Genomic DNA, 25,176 nt, shown 5'->3' with positions numbered 1-25,176 from the left:
CAAAGGACAAGCGGAGATGTCCCCTGCAGTCCTAACTAATTAGCTCGGCCCAGCGTCCCTGTCCTTCCACGGAGGCTTTTCATTCTGCGCTCAGCAGTCCTTCTCGCCCCCCCTTTTCATTTTCTTCTCGTTCTTCCGCGGCAACAGGTTTTTCCTTTCAAAGCACTGCTCCCTTGTTCAACATACTTTGGTGTATTTTTTTTTTTAATTGCCTCTTCCTCCTCAGTGAGAGTGGGTGATTCGTGCTTGATCCGGAGAAGAATGTCTTCCTGAGCTTTCTCGCTTTCTGCTGTTGTCGCTGTAACAACATGCCGCTCGCTGAAGCTCCCACCAGGCCCTTCCAGAATTGTTTGGATGCCAAACTCGAGGTCTGAGGCACACGGAGGCAGCCTGAATGTGACCCTGCATCTTCCTACAGGCAAAGAAGGTTGGAGGGCCTGTGAGAGGCCGGAAGGGGGAGACCGCCTGTTCCAGCGGCTTTCCCACAGCAGCACAAACCTGACTGGGAGATTGGAGAGACCTTGGCTACACAAGGGAATTGTGGGAGGGTCTCCACCCACACAAGCTCTGTGTGATGAATCACTGTAATGTTCGTCTTTCTCTCAGTGTGTGCCTCTTTTGTGGGAAACCTCGGCAAAAGAGGTGTCTTTTGAGGTGTTCTGAGGTCACTTGTGTTACAACCACCTCCCTCGCCTTCCTCATTTCCGCCGTCACTAAAGGCTCTTGTCTTACAATTCTTAGCTGGACCCAAAACACAGGACGGTTTAGTGGTAGATGGTAGACTGACTGAACGGTCAGTGCATCAGGGTGGTTCTGAGGTAAAAGGGGATCCCTTATTCCAAAAGAAGCAGTTGTTTTTCTTATAGTGTTTTCGCATGGTTAATAAGTGTAATGCAGGGGTAGTCAAACTGTGGTCCTCCATATGTCCATGGACTACAATGCCCATGAGCCCCTGCCAGCAAACACTGGCAGGGGTGCATGGGAAATGTAGTCCATGGACATCTGGAGGGCCGCAGTTGGACTACCCCCGGTGTAATGGTTTTAGAGAGGCACATAGACTTGACCACACATGCGTATCTTCCCACTTCCCACAGGCCTAGGGGATGTGCATTGGGGGGGAGGGAGTAATCCGTAGTTTTCTGATTCGAGGTTTCCAGATTCAGGACAACTCAAATCAACTGAATTTGATATATCGATTCGAGTTTGGCCAGTTTGGGAACTTTGAGTCAAGGTCGCTGAAACAGCACCAGGGAATCAGCTGTTTGCCAGGGTCTTTAAATGTCTCCCCATAAAGCCCCTCTGGGCTGCAGAGACAGAGGAGGAGGCATTTAAGAACACTGCCAAACAGCTGATCCCATTCAGAAAAACCCTTCCAGGGGTGTCAAGAAATCCCAGGGTTTCCTGAAACCCTGGTTGAGAAACCTTGATCTAGGCTTTCTATAGATGTCACCGTTTGATGTTTCAGTGAATGACCACAGACAATGTGTGCATGAACTGGCCCTTAAGAGGGAAAAAAATCCTTACAGTGGTAATATGGGGGGGGGGGCTCTTCCAATATTATCCTTCTGTCATAATTGTCGTCTATAATTCTGCCCTGATTCAGAGCTCCAGCATGCCAAATCTGCTTTCGGGAAAAGTGTGAGTGGGTGTCTCAGGGAAGGATCTGGCCTGCAATGGATGCGTTTGCCTCCTCCAGCATCGGATGCCACAGCCCCCTCCGGCTCTGCTCTCAGTAGGGGAAGGATCTACGGAGGACTGAGATCCCCTACCCGGCCCCTCCGCCTATCTGGTACGAAGCCTGCCAGGGACTGCCCACATTGCCGCATTGTTAAAATGACGGGAACAGAACGAAATGTCAGATTATATAAGTGCTCCGTACGGGATCCAGCACAAAGCTCTCTGCGGAGGAAGGGCAGCCCGCAGTCAATGTGTGGGCACGCACGGTGGAAATGATGCGCCCACACACTGCCTGGTCCACAATGCCGTCTTGGTTGATGGAAGGTTGGCCATGAGGCTAGGCTCGCTGCTTGAAAGCATTGCCTCGTAGGCTGAGAGCAAAGAGTTTAAGTCGATCAAAAGCAAAGGAGGTGCTTTGCCCGTGGAGGCTCCGGATCCCAGTCCTTGTAGAGTGGAGCCTGAATGGCAGAGGCTATGTCAACTTGATGTCAAGTTTAAGGGGCCCCATAGAATCATCTCCCAAAAGTAATCTTGGCTTCCCCCACGCCTATATTTAAAGGCCTCTGGTAGTTTGGAGCTCTGGGCTGCATTTTTGCCCTGGCTTGGATAGCCCAGGCTAGCTCAATCTCATCAGGTCTCAGATGCTGTCGTTTATTTACCTTGTACACAAACCCAACTCAGACCCTAACTTTACAAATGCAACAGACATGGGCCTCTGCCAAGCCAGAGATGATGGAGAGGTACCACTTGTCAGGTTCAATCGCACTGGTCTAAACGGACCAAATGCCAGACACGGTGAACATGCTGGCAGAAGCTTATGGGAATTGTAGTCAGTGGACATCTGGAGAGCCATAGTTTGGCCACCCCTTCTGTAGAAGGACTGCTACAGTCACAGATACTTGGTTGAATGTCTACTTTGCCCTTCAAGGTAGAAGACTGTGTAAACAAGCTTGAAAGGCTGCTTTGAGAGGAGAAGATTAAAAACAGGTACGGTGCCAGTGTGCTACTGTAGTCCTACTGTGCTCCTGTAGCGCTAGTAGGGTATAAGTGTCAGTTTGCTCCTGTAGTGCTGTGCTACTATAGTGCTGGTGGGATAAGAGTGCCAGTTTGCTACTGTACTGGTGAAAATAAGAGTGTCAGTGTGCTGCTGTAGTCCTACTGTACTCTTGTAGTCCTGATAGGTTAATAGTGCCAGTGTGCTACTGTACTGCTGGTAGGGTAATAGTGCCAGTTTGCTACTATAGCGCTGTGCTACTATAGTACTGGTAAGAGGGTAAAAGTGTCAGTGTGCTACCGTAGTACTGGTGTGCTACAGTAGTGGTGAGAATATGAGTGTCAGTGTGCTACTGTAGTCATACTGTGCTCCTGTGGTGTTGGTAGGGTAAGAGTGCCAATTTGCTACTGCACTGCTGTGGCGCTATAGTGCTGGTAGTATTAAGATTGCCAGTGTGCTACTGTAGCGCTATTGTGACACTGCAGCACTGGTAGGATAGGAGTGCCAGTGTGCTACTGTAGTGCTGTGCTATTGTAGTGCTACTTTAGTTCTGTACTGTAGTGCTACTATGCTACTGTAGAGGTCAGAGGCAGGATCTAAGAGGCTTGGATTCAAATCTCTATCTGCCATGAAATTTGTTGGGTGAACTACCATACAGGGTTGTCATCATGAGGATGAAACAGGGAAGGGAAAGCCATGCATGCTTTCTTAGAGGAACATTAGTCTAAAAATGTACTGGATAGTCAGATTTGAAAACCCAGTTTCCATGCGAGTGCATTTCCCCCCTCCCCACCTGTCACCTGACTACGGGGAAGGGGAAACTTGCTCACAGAGCCCATCCACGTCATCGATGGATCCAAACCCACTGACCTGTGTTCTATTTTCACAAAAGCCTAGCTTGTCCTTCAGACAGCCAGGACATTTGTTCCAGACAGTAGCTTTTAAAAGACAATCGCGCAATGGCAGAATTCCAATGTTATATGCAGAAGAGGGCGGGTCTGGTCCCTCGCTTCTCCCTTTAGAGGATGTCGCAGGACCTGGGAAGACCTCAACACTGAAGACTTGGCAATAGAAAACAGAGCAATTGGCTGGACAAGGCCAGCAGCCTGCCTTGACCTTAAGCGCCTTCTCAGCAGAGGTGTGCAAGCCACTTCCAGAAAGGAAAAGGAAACAGAACAGCCTAAGATGGCAGTTTGGGTTCCAGCACAGAAGTCAGAAAGAGGGAAACGGTACAGAGATGCCCCCAAATGCCTTTCACTTGTGCTGCTTTTACACGTCCATCCCCTGTCGTAAGTCACACCCAGGGCCCATTCCGCATGCGTTGGATAATGCTCTTTCAATGTCCTTTTGTAGCTGGATTTTCCTGTGCGGAACAGGAAAATCTACTTCTAAAACGCTTTGAAAGTACATTGTCCAATGTGTGCCGAATGGGCCCATGTCAGGATGCAGCCTGAAAAGTATACCTACTGGGCGAACTATTCCTACTGAGTTCCATCAGCCACAGGCATAGTTAGGGCTGGAGATCTCCCGCTGTTACCGTTTCTCTCCAGACAACCGAGATCAGTTCCCCTGGAAGAAATGACTGCTTTGGAGGGTGGAGCCTATGGCATGACTTCCTGCTGAAGTCCCTCCCATCACCAAACCCTGCCCTCTGCAGGCTCCACCCCCCCCCCCCAAATCTCCAACCCAGAGCTGGCAACCCTGGGTCCATTTATGGTTCCTCCTAGGACCAGGTGGCCTCATTTCCTTGCGTTTCTCTTTCCGTATCTGAAGGCTAATGTCCCAGCCATTCAGCCATTTCCTCCACAGCCCACCCGGGGAACTAAATTAAGGCAAGGGCTCTTCATTCTTTTATTCCCCTTCTCCATCCATCCCCCTGATGTTTCCTCCAATACACCCCTCTCCGCAGGAGGCCCGTTCGGCTGATTTACTCACAAGCGGTTGGTTTGTTCGGAACGTCTTCCTATAATTTCCGTGTGATTTTTTTTAAAGCTTTTCAATTGCTGCTGTTGGGAAGGCGTTCACGTTGCCACCATCCACTGCCAAACACTGGCAATGACACTTCTGGGTGAGAATTTACACAATACAGAGAAAGATTATCTAATGCTTTAAGGCAGCCTTTCTCAGCTAGGAAAATGTGAATCCAATGGCACCTTTAAGACCAACAGAGATTTATTCAAGGCGTGAACTTTCGTGTGCATGCACAAATGTGCATGCACACGAAAGCTCACACCTTGAATAAATCTCTGTTGGTCTTAAAGGTGCTTCTCAAGTTTTGTTGTGCTACTTCAGACCAACACGGCTATCCACTTGAATCTATCCCAACCAGGATTTCATGGAACTGATTTTCTTGACTGTCCTGGAAGGCATTCCTGAATGGGTGGGCGTTAATTCTTTTTAAATATCTTTTTCAGTTTTGTTAAACATTTGTTGGATGATATGACCAGACATGGTCATGCAGACTCCCCCAAATGGCCAATGATGGGCCTGGAGGGGGTGGGAAGGGGAGGGGCCCAAGTGGGCGTGTCCACAGCTCTGCTTCCCAACCATATTCTGCATGATTGCATCACTTCTGGGGTTTCTCGAAGCCTGAAGAATGTCTCAGGAGTTTCTCAAGAATAAAAAAGTTGAGAAAAGCTATTTCCAGCTTTTATTTTTGTAAAAAAGTAAATCTCTAGCACCTTCCCTTATGGAGTTATAAGAACAAAGGCCTTGAAAGAAGGTGCTAGAATAGAGAATGAGAGCTGGGAATTCAGAGAAATTGCTTGACATATCCGTACAACGATATATCAACATTTTATTGCCGTTTGGAAAAAAATGAATGTCATAGGAGCAACCGGGGAGGAGAGGGAGTGGTTTGACAATGAGGATGAGAAAGATGACGATGACAGCCTAATCATTGAAAAATGGACTGGACAAAGAAAACCGACAGAAGGATTATGGGTAGTAGAAAAGGTCGGTTTCCAAATACAGATTGAGGAAAAAGTGGTCTCAAAAGAACCGAGAAGAAAACAACAACAAAACAAGAAGGAAGCAAAACAAAATGCAAAGCACAAAAATGTGTGTGCATAACCCACAGTAGTATGGGACCAGAACTGACAACAGGCGCGGGGTGAGGGAATTGTTCCGTCTCGTATCCAGGCTGATGTTTCCTCCTCAAGGTTGCTTCGTTACGTCCAACAGAATCATTCTTATAGGACCCCCAACAATTTTAGAAATGTTCCTTCCCCCTCCACCGCCAACTCTTTCCAGTTTAAATATTGTGCAAGTTGTTCCGAGCCTTTGAAATGGAATGAGTTATAAATAGCTAAATTAATCAAATCAAAAATAGGCAGGCCTGCTGATGCTGGCTCCTTGGTGACTTTCCGGTTGTTTGCCTTATTATCTATTAGCCCAAACTAATGAAGAAAGAGGATCACATCACCAATCGGAACGGAGCAGGAAGCAGTTCCAGCAGATGCAGGAAAGAATTAATTTGTGCGGCACCAGCGCTCTGGGAGATGAAACAGATCTTCATTCGGGGAACAGTTTTAGCATCATGGGTGTTGGCTTGGACCTAATTTGCAGAGTTATGTATTTATCTTCTTCCTCTATGCATTAGGCTGCCATTTTGTTTATGATAACTTCTCCAGCATTATTCCTGAGCTGTGAGGAAGGGGAAAACGATCGGAAGGGCTGGGATTGGCTGGACTCAGGGCAGCATTTTATCCTACAGACACCCTGGAGGAAAAGCCCTGAATGGCTCAATATCTGGCTCTTGATACCAGGTACCCTTTAAACCAAGTCTCTTTAAACCAAGTACTGTCTAATCCACAAAATGGCACTAGGGCATCAGAAAAAATACCCCCTGACGCCATTTTTTAAAAATTTAGTGGCACAAGTCTGAAAAGTCTCTCCAGAGCTTCTGCTAGATGACTCCTCCCCCATACAAATGAAAAGTGTGGTGGAGTTGCAGCCACTTTGGACAGGTGCCAAGCGCACACATACACAGCCAACAATCACAGCTTGCAATGCCAGTGTCTGTAGGATCTACCATGCATGCTGTACACTCAGCATGTTCGCCCATATTATGAGCCCGCATGACTCTTTCCCATGTTTCACAGTGGCCGATAAGACACAGCAATATGGAAAATGGGGTGTTGCAGCTGCTTTTCAGTTTCAAAGAAAGCCTTGTCAATTTGTTTTCTCCATTTGCCCACGTTCCTCTCTGTTCCCTTACATTCAACGAGCACGTGCAAAACCATGTGGATTTAAACGCAGACTTTCTCATCCAGAGCTCCATGAAGCCCTGGGGTTTCTTGACAAGCCAGGAAATGTTTCCTATATGTGTAGGAGTTCATTAATTTTGTATATACCCGTATATACTCGCATATAAGCCGGCCCGCGTATAAGCCAAGAGACCTAATTTTACCACAAAATCTGGGCAAACGTATTGACTCGCATATAAGCCGAGGGTGGGAAATGCTCCATCATCACAGGCTCTCCCATAAAGCCTCCACTCCCCCACCAATAACAAATACAGAAAAGTCAAGAGAATGAATATCTGCTGGTTTTTGTATCCTGCTTTTCACCCACAGAAACCAAAAGAATAGTTTGGAAGAACTGATTAAGAAGAGGAGGAAGTGAAGGCAAAAGGAAAAAAGAGCCCCTCAGTCAAACCTTTGATGTCCTACAAGCTGCCAGAGCAATGATTGGTTGGTTGGAGCAGGCTTTTATTTCAATTACCATATATACCCGCGTATAAGCTGAGGAGGGCTTTTTCAGTGTGAAAAAGGTGCTAAAAACTAGGCTTATCTGCGAGTATATAGGGTATTTAAAAAAATTGTTAAACATTTATTGGGTGATATGACCATATATGGTCATGTTGACCCCCCCAAAGGCCAATGATGGGCCTGGAGGGGGGTGGGAAGGGGAGGGGCCCAGGTAGGCGTGTCCACAGCTCTGCTTCCCAACCATATTCTGCCTGATTGTGCCACTTCCGGGGTTTCTCGAAGCCTGGAGAATGTTTCAGGGGTTTCTCAATGATAAAAAAGTTGCAAAAGGCTGATTTTGAAATAGAAGGCACTTTCTTGTTGCACAGTTGTGATATGACAATTGAGTACATTTTTAAATACCATTGTGGACACCAGCCCCCAGACCTCACAAGGGACATTCCACTTAATTTAGAAAAGTATGCTTTTTAAATTGCAGGTGCAGAATAAATACGCCGGAGGAAAAAGCACGGTGCGGAAGGTGGGCACAGAATCCGGTGTCAAGATTAAAGGCTTACTGCTCTGAAAATCTGCAGTAAGCTGTGTGTGTGTAATGGGCCGTAATCACCGTCTTTTCTCCTGCGGTTCCAGACCATTACCCACCAGCTCTGACCTCAATTATTGTTAATGAGACCCATCTCCACCTCCTCCTCCTTCATATATTCACAGCCATTTATCATGTCCCCTTCAGGCTTTTTTTTTTCAAGCAGCAGTCAAACATGAATAAAACTGGCATTTCAGATTTATTCTTTTTTTTTTTAAGTAGCACTATGAAGAAGCAAGCAATTTTTCTTTCTCTGCTGAGTTGACTTATGAGGTCAGCTCCAGCGCCCAAGTCTCCTTGCTGCAAATTCCATGAAAGGTTTTATTTATTTAATTTTATCATAGACCACTGAGCCAAAGGTGGCTCTCCACGCTCCTATGACAGCGTCTAAAACAAAGGACTCGCACCACGGAATCAGAAACACACTCTTTGGGCAAACTGGTAAACAACCCCACAAAGATCTGGTCACCCTCTAAATCAGGGGTGGTCAACCTGTGGTCCCCCAGATGTTCATGGACTACAATTCCCATGAGCCCCTGCCAGCAAGTACTGGCAGGGGCTCATGGGAATTGTAGTCCATGTACATCTGGAGGACCACAGGTTGACTACCCCTGCTCTCTGGATTAGTCATCAGGGCATTGTCCCTTGAAAAAGCTGTAAGGCGAAATGCGTCGGGATTTGTGTGAAATAATGAGAATAAAGAATTACTCAAGAGAGAAGACTCTATACAAGTCCAATTTGAATATTTTATTGCCATACTGGTTTCCCAGTGCATCTATATTTTTATATAATGGCTTCCAAGATATAACAGGACCAGGCTTGCCCGGTTGGGGCTCAAACGAAGCCAACAATCCTGAGTTCAGTGCATTGTATTCTGTCTCATGAAGACCAAAGCTATTACGGATCGCAACAATTCACAGATTCTTAAGAGACTTCTGCTACCGAGGGAGAGTTTTCACTGAACTCTGGAAGGAGGTTGGCATCACTTCCAGGTTTGGCCCAGAAATGACATCACACCATCAATGTGACACCGCCCCATGTTCCCTCACCTCCAGCCCATTCCCAGCCATTGGCTAGCAACCCTAAAAATTACTGACCCTTTTGTGTACTGGCAGCAGACCTCCAGACACACTAAGAGGTTCTGCCATCTTGACTTTAAAAATCGCCCTCATGTTCCTGCTTGTCCTCCAAGACAATTCAAAAAGATTACTCTGCGGGAACCCGTGATTTTTGAATGCTAATGTTTTGCTTATATCTGTATTTGATAGATTTGCAGGTCACCTGGAGCCCTCTTCTCAAAGGGGAATGGCCTGAATTACATTGATGAGTAAACTTTACCCATGTGTTTCTGAGCCCAATTAATTAATTTAACTCTGCAATGGCCGAGCCCAAACAGGCTGCAGAAGCAGAGACTTTAACAGTCTCAAAGGGAACGTTTCATTCCACAACATATTCCTTATAGATGAGATGAGAATTGAGTCCACTCTGACTTTACTGTCTGGGTTAGGAAGGGCACCGAGAAGAAACTGCCTAGAACCATTCTGGGTTTCTCTGTGTCCATTTATACGCTGGCCCAGTAGATTTGTAGTTCTCAAACATTTTGAAGTAGGATCCACTTCTAAACTGACTGTAACTTCTGGGGTGCGAAATAAAAGCCACAATGTTTGCTTTAGGATGCTTAGGGCTAATCCTGCGTTGAGCAGGGGGTTGGACTAGATGGCCTGTATGGCCCCTTCCAACTCTATGATTCTATGATTCTATGTCTTCCCCATCGCCAATGGGAGAGTTAACGCAGTGCAAGTCTATAACTCATCTGCCTTCTTTAGTCTTTATAAACATACAGCATTACTGGGCCATTTCACACACTATTCAGAAGCAAACCCAAATGGTCATTAAGCCTCCTTCCCCAACTCCCCTGATTTGTCCTCCTCCCTCCTGACCCTATGTTCTGACCCAAAATTTGAGAACCATTTGGTTAGATGCAGATACCCATACAGGGCTGCCAGGTCTGGTTATTGAGGTGTGAATTATAGGCCCCTGCAAGGCAAGCAAATATACACATATAGGGCTGCCAGCTCTGGGTTGGGAGATACCTGGAGACTTTGGGGGGGTGGAGCCAGGAGTGGGCGGGATCTGGGGCAGGGAGGGAACTCAGTGGAGGATAATGCTACGGAGTCCACCCTCCGAAGCAGCCATTTGCTCCAGGGGAATCTCTTTAATCTAGACATCAGCTACAATTCCTGGGGATCCCCAGGTCCCACCTGGAGGCTGGTATCCAGAGCTGCCAGCTCTGGGTTGGGAATTACCTGGTGACTCTGGTGGAGCTGGGAGTGGGTGGGATTTGGGGCAGGGAGGGACCTCAGTGGAGTATAATGTTATGGAGCCCACCCTCCAATCAGCCATTTTCTCCAGGGGGACTGATCTCTGTTGCCTGGAGACGAGCTTTCATTCCAAGGGAATCCAGGTCCCACCTGGAGGCTGGCATCTCCATAACAAGCTAAACCACGCTGGCTACTGAGCCAGCAGAAGATTGACCCTTCACCAGGACATAACCGGCAACCTTTATTTGTTAAAAGGCTGAGTGCCAGAGAGCAGCCAAAACTGAAGTCTTAAACTTTGCTGCTATTCATTTTAAAAGTTGAGCGGAATAAGACGTGGAGTTTGGCTCTCACTCACCATTCTTCTTTGCAGCCATCTCCCACAGCAGCATCCTTGCAGCTCAGGGCTTTCACCCATCCAGTTGTAAGGACTGGCTGCCAGCAAACGTCACTTCCCCTTTACTTCTCAAACTGGAGGCTGGGCTTCCTCTTTGCCAGTCAGAGGGCGTGGCTTCAAGGGAGGGGGAATCTGGGCGGGATTTGCTTCCAGGGCTCTCAATAAACCAGTGGACCCGCCCAGGGACTTGGGGAGGGGTGTGCTTATTTTGTTTTGCTCCTTTGTCTAAATTATATTTATGTTTTGGTTATGCAGGAGGTAGAACAGTGCTTAAATAAAACAACATCAGCTGCTTTAATGGCTATGAGGGGGGGTCTGCAAATTGGCTCCCAATTGAAAATTAGCTCCCAACATGGAATCTCCCTCTGCCAGGTGGCTCCTGGAGGCCTCCCACTAGGGTTGTCAGCCTCCAGGTGGGGCCTGGAGAGCCAGCGGATAGAGATTAGTTCCCCTAGAGAAACTGGCTGTTTTGAAGTGTGAAATCTATGGCAGTACACCATGCTGAGGGCACTCCCCTCCCCACACCCCTCCCACTCCCCAATCCACCCCCTAAAATCTCCAGGTATTTTCTAACCCTGAGCTGGAAACTCTCAGTACAGGGAATCTCCAGATGATCTCATGGTACGGTTGCCAGCTCTGGCTTGGGGAAGACCTGGAGCCTTTGGGGGTGGAGCCAGGAGTGGGCAGGATTTGGGGAGGGATCTCAGTGGAGTCTAATGCTATGGGGTCTGCCCTCCAAAACAGCCTTTTCTCCAGGGGAACTGATTGCTTTAGTCTGGAGATGAGTTCCTTAGGCCCGATCTGGAGGATGGCATCCCTATATCATGGAGAAAATGGCTGCTTTGTAAGGTGGTCTGTACAGCTTTATACCCCATTGAAATCCCCTGTTTAAACCCTGCTCTCCTCAATCTCCACCCACAACATCTCAAATTAGTTCCCAACCTATGATCAATTTCTTGGAATGGATTTGCATGTTTCCTAGATTTGTGCCAGCCTTTTCTTTAATAAAGATTATTCGCATTTTGGGTTTATAGAAGAAGAGTTGTTTTTTATACTCCACCTTCCTCTATCCTATGGTGTCTCAAATTACAATTGCCTTCCCTTCCTCTGCTTTCCCTTCCTCCTGCTGGCACCCCTGATTTCCTGCCGCCTGCTGGGGGCGCTGCCAGCAGCAGCTGTGCAGTGCCACGCTGAGGGGGAGCCCCAGCCATGGTGGCCACTGGAAAGCACCAAGGGTTAGCCGGTGACAGAGTGGCAGGGCAGCCCCTAAGGCAGGAGCCGGGGAGGAGCCGCAGCCCGGTACCGACTGATCTATGGATCGGTCCTGGTCTCTGGACCAGGGGTTGGGGACCATTGCTATTGAGGTCAATTAGATTTATTCTCAAAAGACTATATCCAGGATTGCAACCTACATGTTCTTAAGCCATCCTGTTTGTCACAATTCCCAAATAGGAAAAAAATACGTCAGGGTTGTTGATACCAGAATGACATCCATTCCATAAAATCTATTATACTGCAAAGGAAAGTCTTGCATGTGAAATACAGTAGTTTATATAAGCCTTCACCCCCTTCACTGTTTGTCCTGTTTTGTCACATTACAACCTGGAACTAAGGGGGGGGGGTAATACACAATATACTGTGTGCCCCTTCTTGTATGTGTACTTTAAAAGACCAACAAGATTTCCAGTGTCCAAGCCAGGCTTTCTCATCCAGGGTTTTGTGAAATGCTGGGGTTTTGTGACAGCCCTGGTAGGGTGTCCCAAAGGGGTGGGAATTAATTATAAATATTTTTTTAACTTTGTTAAAAACATATCGGGTGATATGACAATATATGGTCATGTGGACATACCCCCCATGGCCCATGATGGGCCTGGTGAAGATGGGAAAGGGAGGGGCCCAGGTTGGCATGTCCACAGCTGTGCTTTCCAGCCATATTCTGCACAATCGAGCAACTTCTAGGTTTTCTTGAAGCCTGAACAATGTTTCGAGGGTTTCACAACAGTAAAAAAGGTGAGAAATGCTGGTCTAAGCTTTTGATAATCAAAGCTCTGACTGAGGGAGCTAGTCGACAGTATATACCCTGGAAATCTAGTTGGTCTTTATGGTCCTATTGAATGTGAATCTTAACATTCTATGAAATCTATGCATTTATGGAGACTGTAAAGATTCCAGAGGAAAAATTATGTTAATGGCTAGGAGAAGAAGAATCTTATAAAGGCATCCTAAACACAGATTCTCCAGTCTAAGCCCACTGATTTCTAAGGGCTTGGACTGGAGTAATTCATATTATTTATTATTTATAACACAATCCGAAAGTAGAGATAATTCAGAACAGAAAATACACAGGAGATTAAAGAGAACAGACTACTTTGAGTTGGAAAGTAATTCTTTACAACAAGTTTTTATTTTTTTTTTCCTGTTGACAAAAAAAACATTAAAGTTTTACAGTTTTTGTAAATTTTCTCTGTGTTTTTAAATTCTGGATCCAAACAAGCATTTATATTACAATATATCCACCTCATCAACATGCAGCGCTGAACGCATTATCTGGCTTTGGATGAGGTGCCCAGATGCTGCCTCAGGAAGCAGATCTCTGGCTGCTTCTAGGAAGCATATCGGCTGCCCCGGAACTCAGGCTTAACTCTGAGGAGACCAAGCAGGGAGGGCGACAGGGCAACATTGCCATAATGTGCGCCAATTAAGCAGGCACAGCCTCCATTTTACATTCACTGCTCTCCCTGTGGAAATGGAGGAAAATAGTATCCAGCACGCACACCAAGGCTCTGGCAACCAACCTGGTGCTGTCAAAACACACACATTACTTGGTATTGTTGCCCTTTAAAAGGGGCCTGTAATGAACAAGAGTCTGGATATCTCCGTTCATAAGCAAAACAGAACCCCCCTCCTCTGATCCCACTTTGTTCCCATTTGGGATATTTGACGCTTGCCAGATTGTTCCCTATCATGACCGGCCATCCCCCTTGGAGGGCGGCTGTTCCCTTTCCAGCTGTGCATCTACTATGCTGAACACTTGCTTAGTCCCAGCCATGGTTTTGGGGGCCGTTTTTGACACCTTTTAAATGGTTCGAGGCACAGCAGTTCTTGAAATTTGGCAGTAGACAGAGAGCTTAGCAGAAGAAACGAATCTAGAGAACAAGCCTAAACATAGTCTACTCAGTAGCAATCCCCAAGTTATGGAACATGGCTTACTCCCAGGAAAACATACTTAGGATTGCCACACGATTGACTCAAAAGCCTTCTTTGGGTTAGGAAAGCATCATTTGTTGTATATCAGAAATAGAGGTGATACTTTAAATCTGGGATATGGTTAGAATGCCGTCCTCTCCCCTCTCAGGCAGACTCTTTTTAGAATTTTGCAAGCCGTAATACTAGTACAGTGTTTCATCTGTTTTCACCTGATATTTGCAACCCTAGTTTTCATGCCACCATCTGGACATTGACTGGCTCCAATCAAAATCTAGTCAATCTGTTGAGTATCCCTTGTGGCCTGGATGGAGAATGCAAACTACTGTCCACATCAGAGGCATCAGAAGGGTCTGTTCCTATTGACTAACCATCTAAGCCCATGCTGATCTCCCTACCAGATATGGGGCACAATAGAAGCAATCTTGTAGGAGCGGAATCTAGAATGTTTCATGTCACACTGAAGCAACATCCTCAGACCTGACATCTAGCCTCATTGTACGGGAACATGTTATATGTCATTATATGGGAAACCCATCCTTTGCCACACCACAGCTTAAGCAAACAAATGCAATGTGAATGTAACACTAGGGCTTTAAAATGCTATTAAAAGATAGTTAACTTGAAACCTGCGCAAATTTGCCAAGAGATAATGACACTGGGGAGGTAGAACCAAGTTCCACTGGAAACCTTCTGTGACCATCCATAGCTTACTACATTTTAATTTCTTATGTCTAGATGATAACTCCCATTTTTGTATTATTTTGTATATATTTGTCTACTATTAAAATTTCAGTATTTGCTGGCGTATAAGACTACTTTCCCCCCCTGAAAAACATGCTTCCAAGTGTGGGGGGGGGGTCGTCCTATACGCCGGGTGCACTTCAGTTGGGATAGAAATAGCTGCCCATAGCTGCCCATAGTACTGTAATGTAATGTAACAAACTGTATATTTTGAGTGGAAATGTTGGGGGGTCGTCCTATACGCCCAGTCGTCTTATACGCCAGCAAATACGGTAACCCACAACTGAAGCTTCATTGGGTCCCATGAAATTCAGAGTTAACTAACCCTTTCTTCGACTGGGACTGTTTGCATAAAGACAAATGGAGACCAGAACCTCCCCCACCCCACTATGAATTCCATTCATTCCCCTGTGGCAGGTTGCTGCCCCAAACAAAGATCTTCGTCCTAGGAATATGGTGAGAAGTTTCAAGAGCACATATCAGGGAGAATTTGTGCAGGCTGGATGATACCATCAACATTCTCAGATGCCTATCCAAGGATGGAGATGCAAACAGAAGGTGTTTCTGATGCCATGTTTTCAAATGAGTTTGCAACACATGGCAGTAACGTTCCCCTCCTTGGATACTGATTCATTCAGAGTTCCTTGAATTGGCCCCTCAAAATCATCCCCTATAACTAATAAAATGGACACCATGATTTGGACCAAAAACTGATGGCGAGAGAGAAGAATCAGCCCACCTCCAGTTCACTCTTGAGGTTCACTTCCAGCACCAAATTTCTATATGGTAAACCTGCAGTTCCGCAAAGAATAATTGAAGCAATTACTGTTTATAAGGATGCCAATATGGAGACAACCCCTTCCTTCACATCCCTTGGCAGTTTTTCCCAGGTATTTTTGTTGTTGCTCTTTTTATCCATTTGGCTCTGAGTGTAGGGATAAGGCAAAGGGATGGGGAAAGGGCTATAGGGGAAAGGGTGGGGGATTAAGGGCTCCTTCCTGCTGGATATTCATTCCTTTGAAATCTCTCTTGCCCCTCCAATGTTGTAAAAACAGGCTTTCTCAATCAGGGTTTTGTGAAACCCTGGACTTCCTTGAGGGTCCTGGAAGGGTCTCCTAAATGGGAGGGAGTTAATTAATTTTGTCTATATATATTTTAAGCACCAAACTAAAAGTGTTTGTGTAAATGACATTTAAAGTACCTCTGAGTCTCTTTCATGCTCTCAGGGTTAGAGAGCATAACAGAAGCATTTTTAAAACCAATCCATGTAGATTTTAGCCTGTGGAGACACCATACTTGAATAACAGATACAGGTAGAACAAACTAAGATGTAAATCTCATATAGCCACTTTAGGGGAAAGATGAGAGTAAGAATGACAAGCCAGAACAGAATAGGTTTGTAGTTCCACTCAGTTATCATGCTCCCGCAGAAGAGTATATTAAGCATTTTGATCACTTGGAACCTCAACTTTGGGACAATGTAAAATTGGTTTTTTTAGCCCTTTAATCTTGTTGATTCTCACAGTTTATTTACAGTTAGGATTAGGATTCTGAAATTGCATCAGCATATTTTCGTTGTATGCAGTTGGTAAAATTTGATGTAAGCATTTTGGAAAGAAAACAGACTAGAAATCTATAAAATGACAGGATACAACCTGTATTTATACCCCAAGCATTTTTGGATTATAATGTTCCAGAACTTCATTGCTATAACATTTGCTACTGGCAGGAAAAAAAATAGCTGTAGCAAAGAAAGGGTGCAATTCTAAGCATCTGATTGTGAACAAGGTATGACAAAAGTAAAGCAAAATTATGAGACTGAAAGATGGTGGATAAATCAGAGTTCACAGAAGGTTGGATATTCTGTCAGCTTTTAAGAAGAGGGAGTATGAAAATATATATATGCTTATTATTTTCCATCATTTTTTTTAGTCCAACAACATGGTCGACTGGTTGATAAATGTATTTGCACATCGGTATAACGCTGTACTTGATCATTTGTGTCTTTGAGCTATTAAGCGACCATTTTTTGAATAAGTGGTGTACTTGATTTTTTTTTTACATTTAATAAAAACAAGATTGATTTTAAACATGAATCCATAATGCAGCCATCACATGCAAAAATGGAGCAAAGCAAAAGCAATTGGATGAAGGAATTGTTTCTAAATCGGTTAATTACCGGAACATTTTTACAAGGAAATCCAGAAGCTCGTGCTGTTTTTGAAAACTTCTTGTTAAACATGCTTGCCTCAATCTCAGAATCAGGCAGCTATACAGAAAAGGTTTTCAATAAATACCCTTGAAAATACCTAATAGGTGGGACTTTGGCCGCTGCGATTGTACTGGACAGGGCTGGATTTCTGCCCAAACTGCAGTTTAAGCCATCAGATTGCAAATATGACAAAAAACATATCAATTGTTTGGCAATGTTATGGGATCTCTTAAATCTGAAACATCTAAAGCAGTGGTCCGCAACCCTTTTAAGGCTGCGGACCGCCTGCGGTGGGGAGGGTGATCGCCCAGCTGCACATGCCATGCGCGGCCCTGCTTCCCTCTCCCCCCCCCCCACAAAAAGAAGTTTGACGGGCCTCAAGCTAATCGGCCACTTTTGCAGCTGCTTTGCTTGCGGCCTGGGAAGTTTCTTACTGCAGGGGGGGGGGGCGGGGAGAGGAAGCCGCGGCCCGGTGCTACCGGTGGGGACCACCGATCTATAGGATGAATTATGTATTAATCTGGCCTTGGCTAAGGGAATTAGGATAAGGAAACGGGCTAGACTCTACAGTGTGGCATCTATGTGCACCAATGGGTCTCCTAACACCTTTTCTGACACCCATCAACTGTTTCTAGAAGCTGGGTAGGGCTTCTGTCCAACTGACCATGGGATACCTGATTGGCTGGGCATGTTTTTAAAAAGTCAATTTGCCAGTCACTGCCATGAGGATCTTTACTGTGTGCCCTAAGGTAACCTGTGCCTATGTAATAAAACATTTCTAAACCATTTCAATAGACATCCGGTCAAACAGAGCTTCTGCCTGAAATGCTGAAGAGTTACTATTAGGACACATGGCCTCCCTCCCTCCTTCTCTGCCTCTTGCAGCAGCCATTTTACGGCTGCACTTAGCAATGCGTTGGAATTCCAAAGGATCCTGGAGCCTCAAAAAATTGGGGGACTCTATTTGATGACTCAACAGCCTCTTGTGGTGCAGGGTGGTAGGGCAGCAGACATGCTGTCTGAAGCGCTGCCCTTGAGGCTGGGAGTTTGATCCCAGCAGCCGGCTCAAGGTTGACTTAGCCTTCCATCCTTCTGAGGTTGGTAAAATGAGTACCCAGCTTGCTGGGAGGGGTAAACGGTAATGACAGGGGAAGGCACTGGCAAACCACCCCGTACTGAGTCTGCCATGAAAACGCTGGAGGGCGTCACCCCAAGGATCAGACATGACCCGGTGCTTGCACAGGAGATACCTTTACCTTTTTATCTGCTGACTCATGTGTTCTTTTTTGATTGCCAGTTACAGGTTGGGTTGATCCTCAGTTGGGACCAGCTGAGTTAGGTTTTGCACCGCCATCTTTAGGACTGCTGGTTTTATAATGAATGTATTAAGTTTTAATGGGATTGTGCTGTTTTATGGTTTATTTTGTAAGTTGCCTCGAGGTGACTTTGTCAAGAGAGGTGCGGTATAAATTCAAAAATAAATAAACACCTGGAGATATTGGGGGTGGAGCCAGGAGTGGGTGGGATTTGGGGTGTAGAGAGATCTCAGTGGAGTCTAATGTTAGGAAGTCCACCTTCCAAAGCAGCCATTTTCTCCAGGGGAACTGAGAACTTAGCACAGATCCAGGGCATAACAATGCTAGAGAGGGAGAAGAAGAAGAGCTGGTGCTTATACCCTGCTTTTCACTACCTGAAGGAGTCTCAAAGTGGCTTATAATCGCCTTCCCTCCCTCTCCCCACAACAGATATCCTATGAGGTAGGTGGGGCTGAGAGAGCTCTGACAGGACTGCTTGGCCAGAACAGCACTGTCAGGAGTCAGGACTGCGGCTAGCCCAAGTTCACCCAGCTGGCTGCATGTGGAGCCAAACCTGGCTCTCCAGGGCCTATTCTGCACACATAGGATAATACACTTTCAATGTGCTTTGGCAGCTGGATTTTCCTGTGCAGAACAGGAAAATCTACTTCTAAAGTGCATTGAAAGTGCATTATCCTATGTGTGCGGAATAGACCCAACTGCCATTCTTAACTGCTACACTACTATGTCCCTTCCGAGGGCTGATCCAGGGGAAGAAGGACAACCACACACCATATGGAGAAGATTAGCACTAGTCAGCTGCAGTCACCAAATCAGCTGCAAGCAGAAATGTAATTCCACAACCATGCCATTGCCATTGCTGCTTCTTCTACCCCCTCTATACAAAATCCTGAGTCATCAACCACAAAGCTTCAGTGAGTGTCCATATCACTCCCCCATGAACCAATCCTAACCCAGGAATCTTTAGCAGCTGCATAAATACACCCCTAAATATATAACTAGAACAGGTTTTGGATCCTAATGTTATTTCACAGCATGTTTTGGATCTAATGCTCTTTAACATATCCTGTTGTGTAGCTTTTTGTGGTGACAGGTCTTTTCCTTCACACCTTGAAAGGCAGGAGGGTGACTGCCTGTATCTACTTGAGTAATGTTTAACTTCTGCTACTGGTCAGCAAGAGGAGGAAGAGGGAGGAGGAGGAGGAGGAGGAGAAGAAGAAGAAGGAGAAGAATTTGGTATTTATACCCCACTTTTCACTGCCCAAGAGAGTCTCAAAGCAGCTTCCAATTGCCTTCCCTGCCTCTCCCCACAACAGATGCCCTGTGAGGCAGGTGGGACCAAGAGAGCTCTGACAGAACTGCTTGGTTATCAAGGCTGTGACGAGACCAAGGTCACCCAACTGGCTGCATGGGGAGGAGCGAGGAGTCAAAACCGGCTCTCTAGATTGGAAGCTGCCACTCTTAACCACAACACCATGCTCACCCTGAGCACCGCCTACCAGTCACTCGGCCCTACTGCTGTGCTAAAACTTGTTCTCTTACGACCACACATACCAACTTAGCTATCAACATGCCTCACCCCATTCCGACTTCCGGGAGAGATCACTCAGCAAGGATTCCTGCCTGCTGCTCTTCTCCTTCTCTGTCGAAGGGCCTGCTGCCCTCCAAACTGAGGAAGGGCCAGGTCTTCCCAGAGGAGCAAAAGGAAATCCAGTGCTTAGCCCCAATGGCCAGTGAGCGTCCAGGGAAGGGTGCTCATGACGACCCTTTGTTTTATGGGACGATTTTCCTTTGGAGCCGTCATGACTGCATGGCAGGAAGGGAGCCACGTGGATGACTCAACAAGCTGCGCCCAACCCCCAAAACAGCACCCAAATTTGAATCAAAGTGCGATTTTGCTCACTCATCAGGAAAAAGAAGCTCCCGATGAAGGTGTTCCCTCTGGGCAAGGGAAGGCCGATTTGAGTCCTGAGCCTGGTTGGTGGCGAGGGAGGTCAGGCACTCCTAGAGGATTCTGGGCCAGCTGACGCCTGGAGAACCTCAACACTATCCCTGCCGTAAAAGGGTAAATGCGTCCTCTGTGGTCTGAGCTCCACAGAACTCTTAGAAGACATACCACCCCATCTGTATAGCTTTAATGGTAAGAGAGCACATGGCCCTGGAGCTCCTTCATGCCAGCCTATTAAAATAAATCTATACTTGTGTGTGTGTCTCTATATGCAGCATATAAACACACACACATATGTATATCTATTTACATACGCACCGCATGTCTCGCGCTCGGAATATATGCTCAAGAACGGTGGGAGATACATTCATTCAGCAGCAAGGGTCCTCCTTCTTGTTCCGCCTTTGCTAGATTTCCCCCAGATCAAGACAACAGTCTTGGTTTTGGCCAGAACCTAACTTCCTGGTCCCCACGCTCTGCTGGGGTCACCCGCCCCCCCCTGTTGTGCCTCCTCTTCAAAATGCAAGGCTTTCTTTCTTTCTTTTTTTGGTGTAGTTTCCAAATTTTTTAAAAATGGAAACAAGCCCCAAATCGTCCTCCTTTCAGGATGGCTCCCTCCCGAGCTGGGTCCCTCAACACCACCCAGGCTGGCAGATGAACCCCCGGTGGTACCCCAGACCGTGAAAAAGCGGCCATGCTTAAGAAATTAACCATACATGCTCTCCAATGCCCCAATTAGTTTTCTTCGTGGGCTTTTTTGTTTTCCTTTACCGGCTATCTAGGACCAAACTGATCCAGTGTCCAAGCAGTCGTCTTGCTGTGCTCTTTCTGTTCTCCCGGAGGGCAGCTCTCGGCTCTGGGCAGGACAGCGCTCCACGTGACCCTTGGGAGGAGGGTAACTGTCACCATGTTTTCATTCTCGCTAATCAAGGGGGTGCACCCTTGAGAGTCCATGGTTGCTGAAGCTAATCAAATGCTTCTCTGTGCCATTGGGGGGAGAGGGAAAGGGCCAAAAAACCCAGTGGGATGGACTTGTTTTGGCTTCTTTCTTCTTCTTTTTTTGGTGCAAAGCCCCTGTTTTCTGCTGCAATTTGATTGGCATTTTGTTTCGTATCCCAGTGTGGCAAACAGCATGCGTCAGAGGGGAGGGGAGGGGGGAGGGGAGGGGAGGGGAGGCGGCCTTTAGCACTTGTCGTCTTCTTCTGTGTCGCTAAGTACTTCTATGCCCGCTATGGACATCACTCCCTGGGGCACCCCTCTCCTCCTCCGCCGATAGTGCCCGTTGGGCATCTGCCAGCTGTGCCTCGAGCGAGGGCCCACCGCGATCGTGTTGGAGCGGCCCAGGCTGGTGGCCACGGCGGCCTCGAAGGTGAGGGTCTCCTCCTCACCGCAGTCCGAGGCGTGGGAGTCGTCCTGGAGCATCAGGTACGGCTCCGAGATGTAGCGCTGCGGGGTGGAGAGGAGGCTCTGCTTCCCCTGCGGGGAGCTGGAAGACTCAGTCAAGCAGGTGTTGTTGGTCTCCAGAGCCCCAGAAAGCAAAGGGGAGCCGCCCTCGCTGTCGTCGGGCGGCGGGGAGGCGTCCCCGCACTGTTGCACCATGGCCGAGTAGGAGACGAGGGGGCGTGGCTTGGGCGGCACCGGAGGGAGCTGGCGGCGGCTCCGCCTTGGCGTGCTGGTGTCGGAGATCGAGGGGATGGAACTCTCGCTCAAGGAGCCTGTGCCCTGCAAGACCAGAGAGAGCGAGATAAGCACAGGCAGAAAGCCAGGAATAGGTAAGCGGAAAGCACCACCACCCTGTAAAATGCGGAAAGGAGATTGCGTTTTTGGAAGCGATACCTTCTGTAAGGTTTTTTAAAATTAGGTGCTTTTTATTGTTGCTTTCATTGCATTTTAAAGAGCCTCTTGTGGCGCAGAGTGGTAAGGCAGCAGAAATGCGGTCTGAAAGCTCTGCCCATGAGGTTGGGAGTTCGATCCCAGCAGCCGGCTCAAGGTCGACTCAGCCTTCCATCCTTCCGAGGTCGGTAAAATGAGTACCCAGCTTGCTGGGGGGTAAACGGTAATGACTGGGGAAGGCACTGGCAAACCACCCCGTATTGAGTCTGCCATGAAAACGCTGGAGGGCGTCACCCCAAGGGTCAGACATGACTCGGTGCTTGCACAGGGCATACCTTTACCTGTACCTTATTGCATTTTATGGTTTTTTACTGCCTTGTTGGGTATTCGTTTTTGGAATCCACCTTGAATCCCTATGAGAAAGGCAGGCCGACTCGAAAGTAGTTGAGTCTACCAGTAGGTTGGAGTTTACAGAGCGTAATGCTCTTTGGGGGATGTACTCAGAGAGGTGGGCCCTCCGCCACGCCGGTCCCCAACATCATCAAGTGAGGTACAAGCATGGGAATATATGTGTGGACTGGCCGTGTTATTTTCAACAGAAGGGACAGACATTTCCCTTGGCGGTGCTTGCTTCACACCTACCTGTCTGTTGGGTGTTTGTGACCTGCCTTCACTAGGCGACCTGGACTGACATCGCTCTGGAGAGTCGCCGTCTGCCTGCGGACTCCGTTCCTCTGAGTTGCAGCGGGAGATGTCCGGAGAGAGCAGGTGCTTGCGTTCCTTGGAGCGTCCTCGCTCTCTGCCACCGGACCGATGCGTGTCAGATCGGTGGCCTGCACAGGGCAAAATCGGGGTCACTAAAGTCCTCAGGAATTAAGAGGATCACGAGTCTGAGGACACCCTGCTGCATTGTAGATCAACATACAATCCTGTTTCAATAACTTTTTGGTTTGTGAGCCATTAAAAAAAAAAAGGATTCAAAATTATCTTTGTTCCTAGGGGACCTGCAACATGGATCTAAAGAGCTGGCATAATCTTAGACGTATGTTATCTGAGGTCAAACCAGAATCAATGGGTTGAAATGAAATCTTAAGAGGTTTTGGCTACGCATTGGGAAGAACTTCCTGAGAGTTAGCATGGTTCTTCAGTGGAACAGGTTTCCTTGGGAGATGGTAATGGTTTCAAGCCAAGGCGAGAAGGACATCTGACAACAATGCAGAGTCTGTGAACTTAGGCGGATCACGTAGCAATATGCAAGGTCAGCAGTGTGCATCATTGAGCGTAATATAAAGCATGTCCTGCAGGGGGCATCAGAGATGTGCATTTAGCATAGTTAGATGTGGAATTTCCTTGCTGGAATATGCAAGATCTGCAGTGCGCATAAATCAGCAGAATATAATGTGTGTCCTGCAGGGGGCATCGGAGATGTATAACATAACTAGGATAGAAACTTCCTGATGATTTTCAAATTATCTCCTCCCTTGTCCTGATTGGTTCAACAAGTGACTTCCTGCTTGATTGAGCACACTTCCTCTCTCCTCGCCTCCAGAAAAGGGGTTGAACAGAAGAATGGCTGCAAAGAACAGTTAGTTAGACTGCAGGTCTCTCTCCCTCTCTTTCTATACATAGTTGTTTCTCTTCTGAACACGAACTATTTTATTCTTTAAACAGCCTGCTGCTCGGCTCTCTCTGCACATTCTGACTCTGCCAAAAGATCATGAAAGTGAGGGCAGGAAAGGAAGGCCCAGTGCTCAGCTCTCGTGGTGCTTTCGCATAAAGCCAGCATAATGCTGTTTCCCATGCTCCCGGGCACGGGAAGTCGTGTGCTTTTAAAAAATGACGATACGCCTGGAGCAACGAATAGTTGGGCACGCATGTGGGTGTTTAAAATATGCATACAGAATGCTATGCCTCTATGAGTCCGTGCATACACATTGGAACGAATAAGTAGTACTTTTTAAAAACACAAACTTGTACGGCCATTATTGCGGGACCTTTAAACACCAAGCGAACATGCAGGGAGGGGATTGGTTGCCTACAGTGATTGACAGGCCAATACGAGGCACATCTTTGATGCATTGCTCTCTCTTCTGCCTTTTCTTAAATAGATACCCTACGGAGGAGGGTAAACTGCGTGACAGGGCAGCTGAAAAAGGCGAGACAGCTTGACGGTGAGGAGGGTCAGTGAGGCGTGATATACTCTCGTGAGGTTCAGGATATGTGCCACTATTGTGACCGATATGCAGAAAAGCCCCTAGATTTCTCCTGAAGCCATGGAAAGACTTTTCAATAACTCACCCCACCCCCCACCCCCCCAAAAAAAGATTCTGTGGCTGAATTATTTTTCCCGCTTAAAAACCAATCACTCTTTCCTGATAATCCAGCTGCTCAGTTTTTGGAAGATTTACCCCTCCTTTTGACACTGATGTGTAAAGGCTTTTAATAGAAACCCAAGGGGCGTTGTTAGAACGCACACATTTTTGAATTCACTTCTGCCACCTTTGAAGGGTATAACAGCCTATGTGGGTCCTTTATCTCACTGACCATGCCACGTTTTAACAATGTCTCTAGAAGATTGGCCAATAGTAATCCCATCGTTTCAGATTTAATCGATTTAAGCTTACATCTGAACGTTTCACTATACCTACCCAACAGATGAAAAAAAGGATGAATAGACTCCTTTGGATGGGTCAACCTAAGCAAAATATCATCAGTGTAAGGCTCATAAATGTCTCTGAACCAAAATGTATCCCTTGCATATCTGGAGATTCTACTCCCTGAAGGAGTCTCAAAGCAGCTTACAAACACTTTTCCCTACCTCTCCCCTCAAGAGACACCCTATGAGGCAGGTGAGGCTGAGAGAGCTCTGAGAGAATTGCAACTAGCCCAAGGTCACCCAGCAGGCTGCATGTGGAGGAGCAGGAAATCAAACCTTTGCTGAATATCTTTAGTCAACGCTTCAGCAGAAAATTCAAATAATGACGGGAAAAGTGGGCAGCCCTGTGTCCCATCATACATTAATGCAAAACTGTCCGAAATGTACCCATTAACTGAGACTTTACAACACACTGTTGTTACATTAGTGAAATCCAGTCCATAAGACTACCGCCAGAATTAACACCAGGGACAAATGTTCCCCTCCGGCTTTCACATGATATAACATGGAAGCCATCCTGGGCAGGGCCGCTACTGATACTTCTCAGTTAGACTTGGGCTTGTTTGCTACATCCAACATATG

At 46.8% G+C, this 25,176-nt stretch overlaps 2 protein-coding genes across 6 annotated transcripts in view; both read right to left on the bottom strand.

Annotated features, from left to right (window-relative positions):
• Positions 1–10,701, bottom strand: part of LOC143836733 (uncharacterized) — a 37,320-nt gene extending 26,619 nt beyond the window's left edge. The window contains exon 1 of the mRNA XM_077336268.1: positions 10,643–10,701. The gene's annotated coding sequence lies outside the window, so the exon portion shown is untranslated. The remainder of the gene's footprint in view (positions 1–10,642) is intronic.
• Positions 10,702–13,073: 2,372 nt separating this feature from the next.
• Positions 13,074–25,176, bottom strand: part of CACNA1E (calcium voltage-gated channel subunit alpha1 E) — a 584,956-nt gene continuing 572,853 nt past the window's right edge. For all 5 annotated transcript variants that reach the window (XM_077332232.1, XM_077332235.1, XM_077332231.1 and 2 more), the window contains 2 exons: positions 22,581–22,771; positions 13,074–21,827 (listed from right to left, as the gene is read on the bottom strand). In XM_077332232.1, coding sequence (XP_077188347.1) covers positions 21,288–21,827; positions 22,581–22,771 — 731 coding nt within the window. In that variant the 3' untranslated portion in view covers positions 13,074–21,287. The remainder of the gene's footprint in view (positions 21,828–22,580; positions 22,772–25,176) is intronic.

Source organism: Paroedura picta, chromosome 4 (assembly GCF_049243985.1).
Source record: "Paroedura picta isolate Pp20150507F chromosome 4, Ppicta_v3.0, whole genome shotgun sequence".
NCBI classification, from domain to species: domain Eukaryota; kingdom Metazoa; phylum Chordata; class Lepidosauria; order Squamata; family Gekkonidae; genus Paroedura; species Paroedura picta.
Note: the sequence above shows the minus strand (reverse complement) of the source record. Positions and strands in the feature narration are given on the sequence as shown.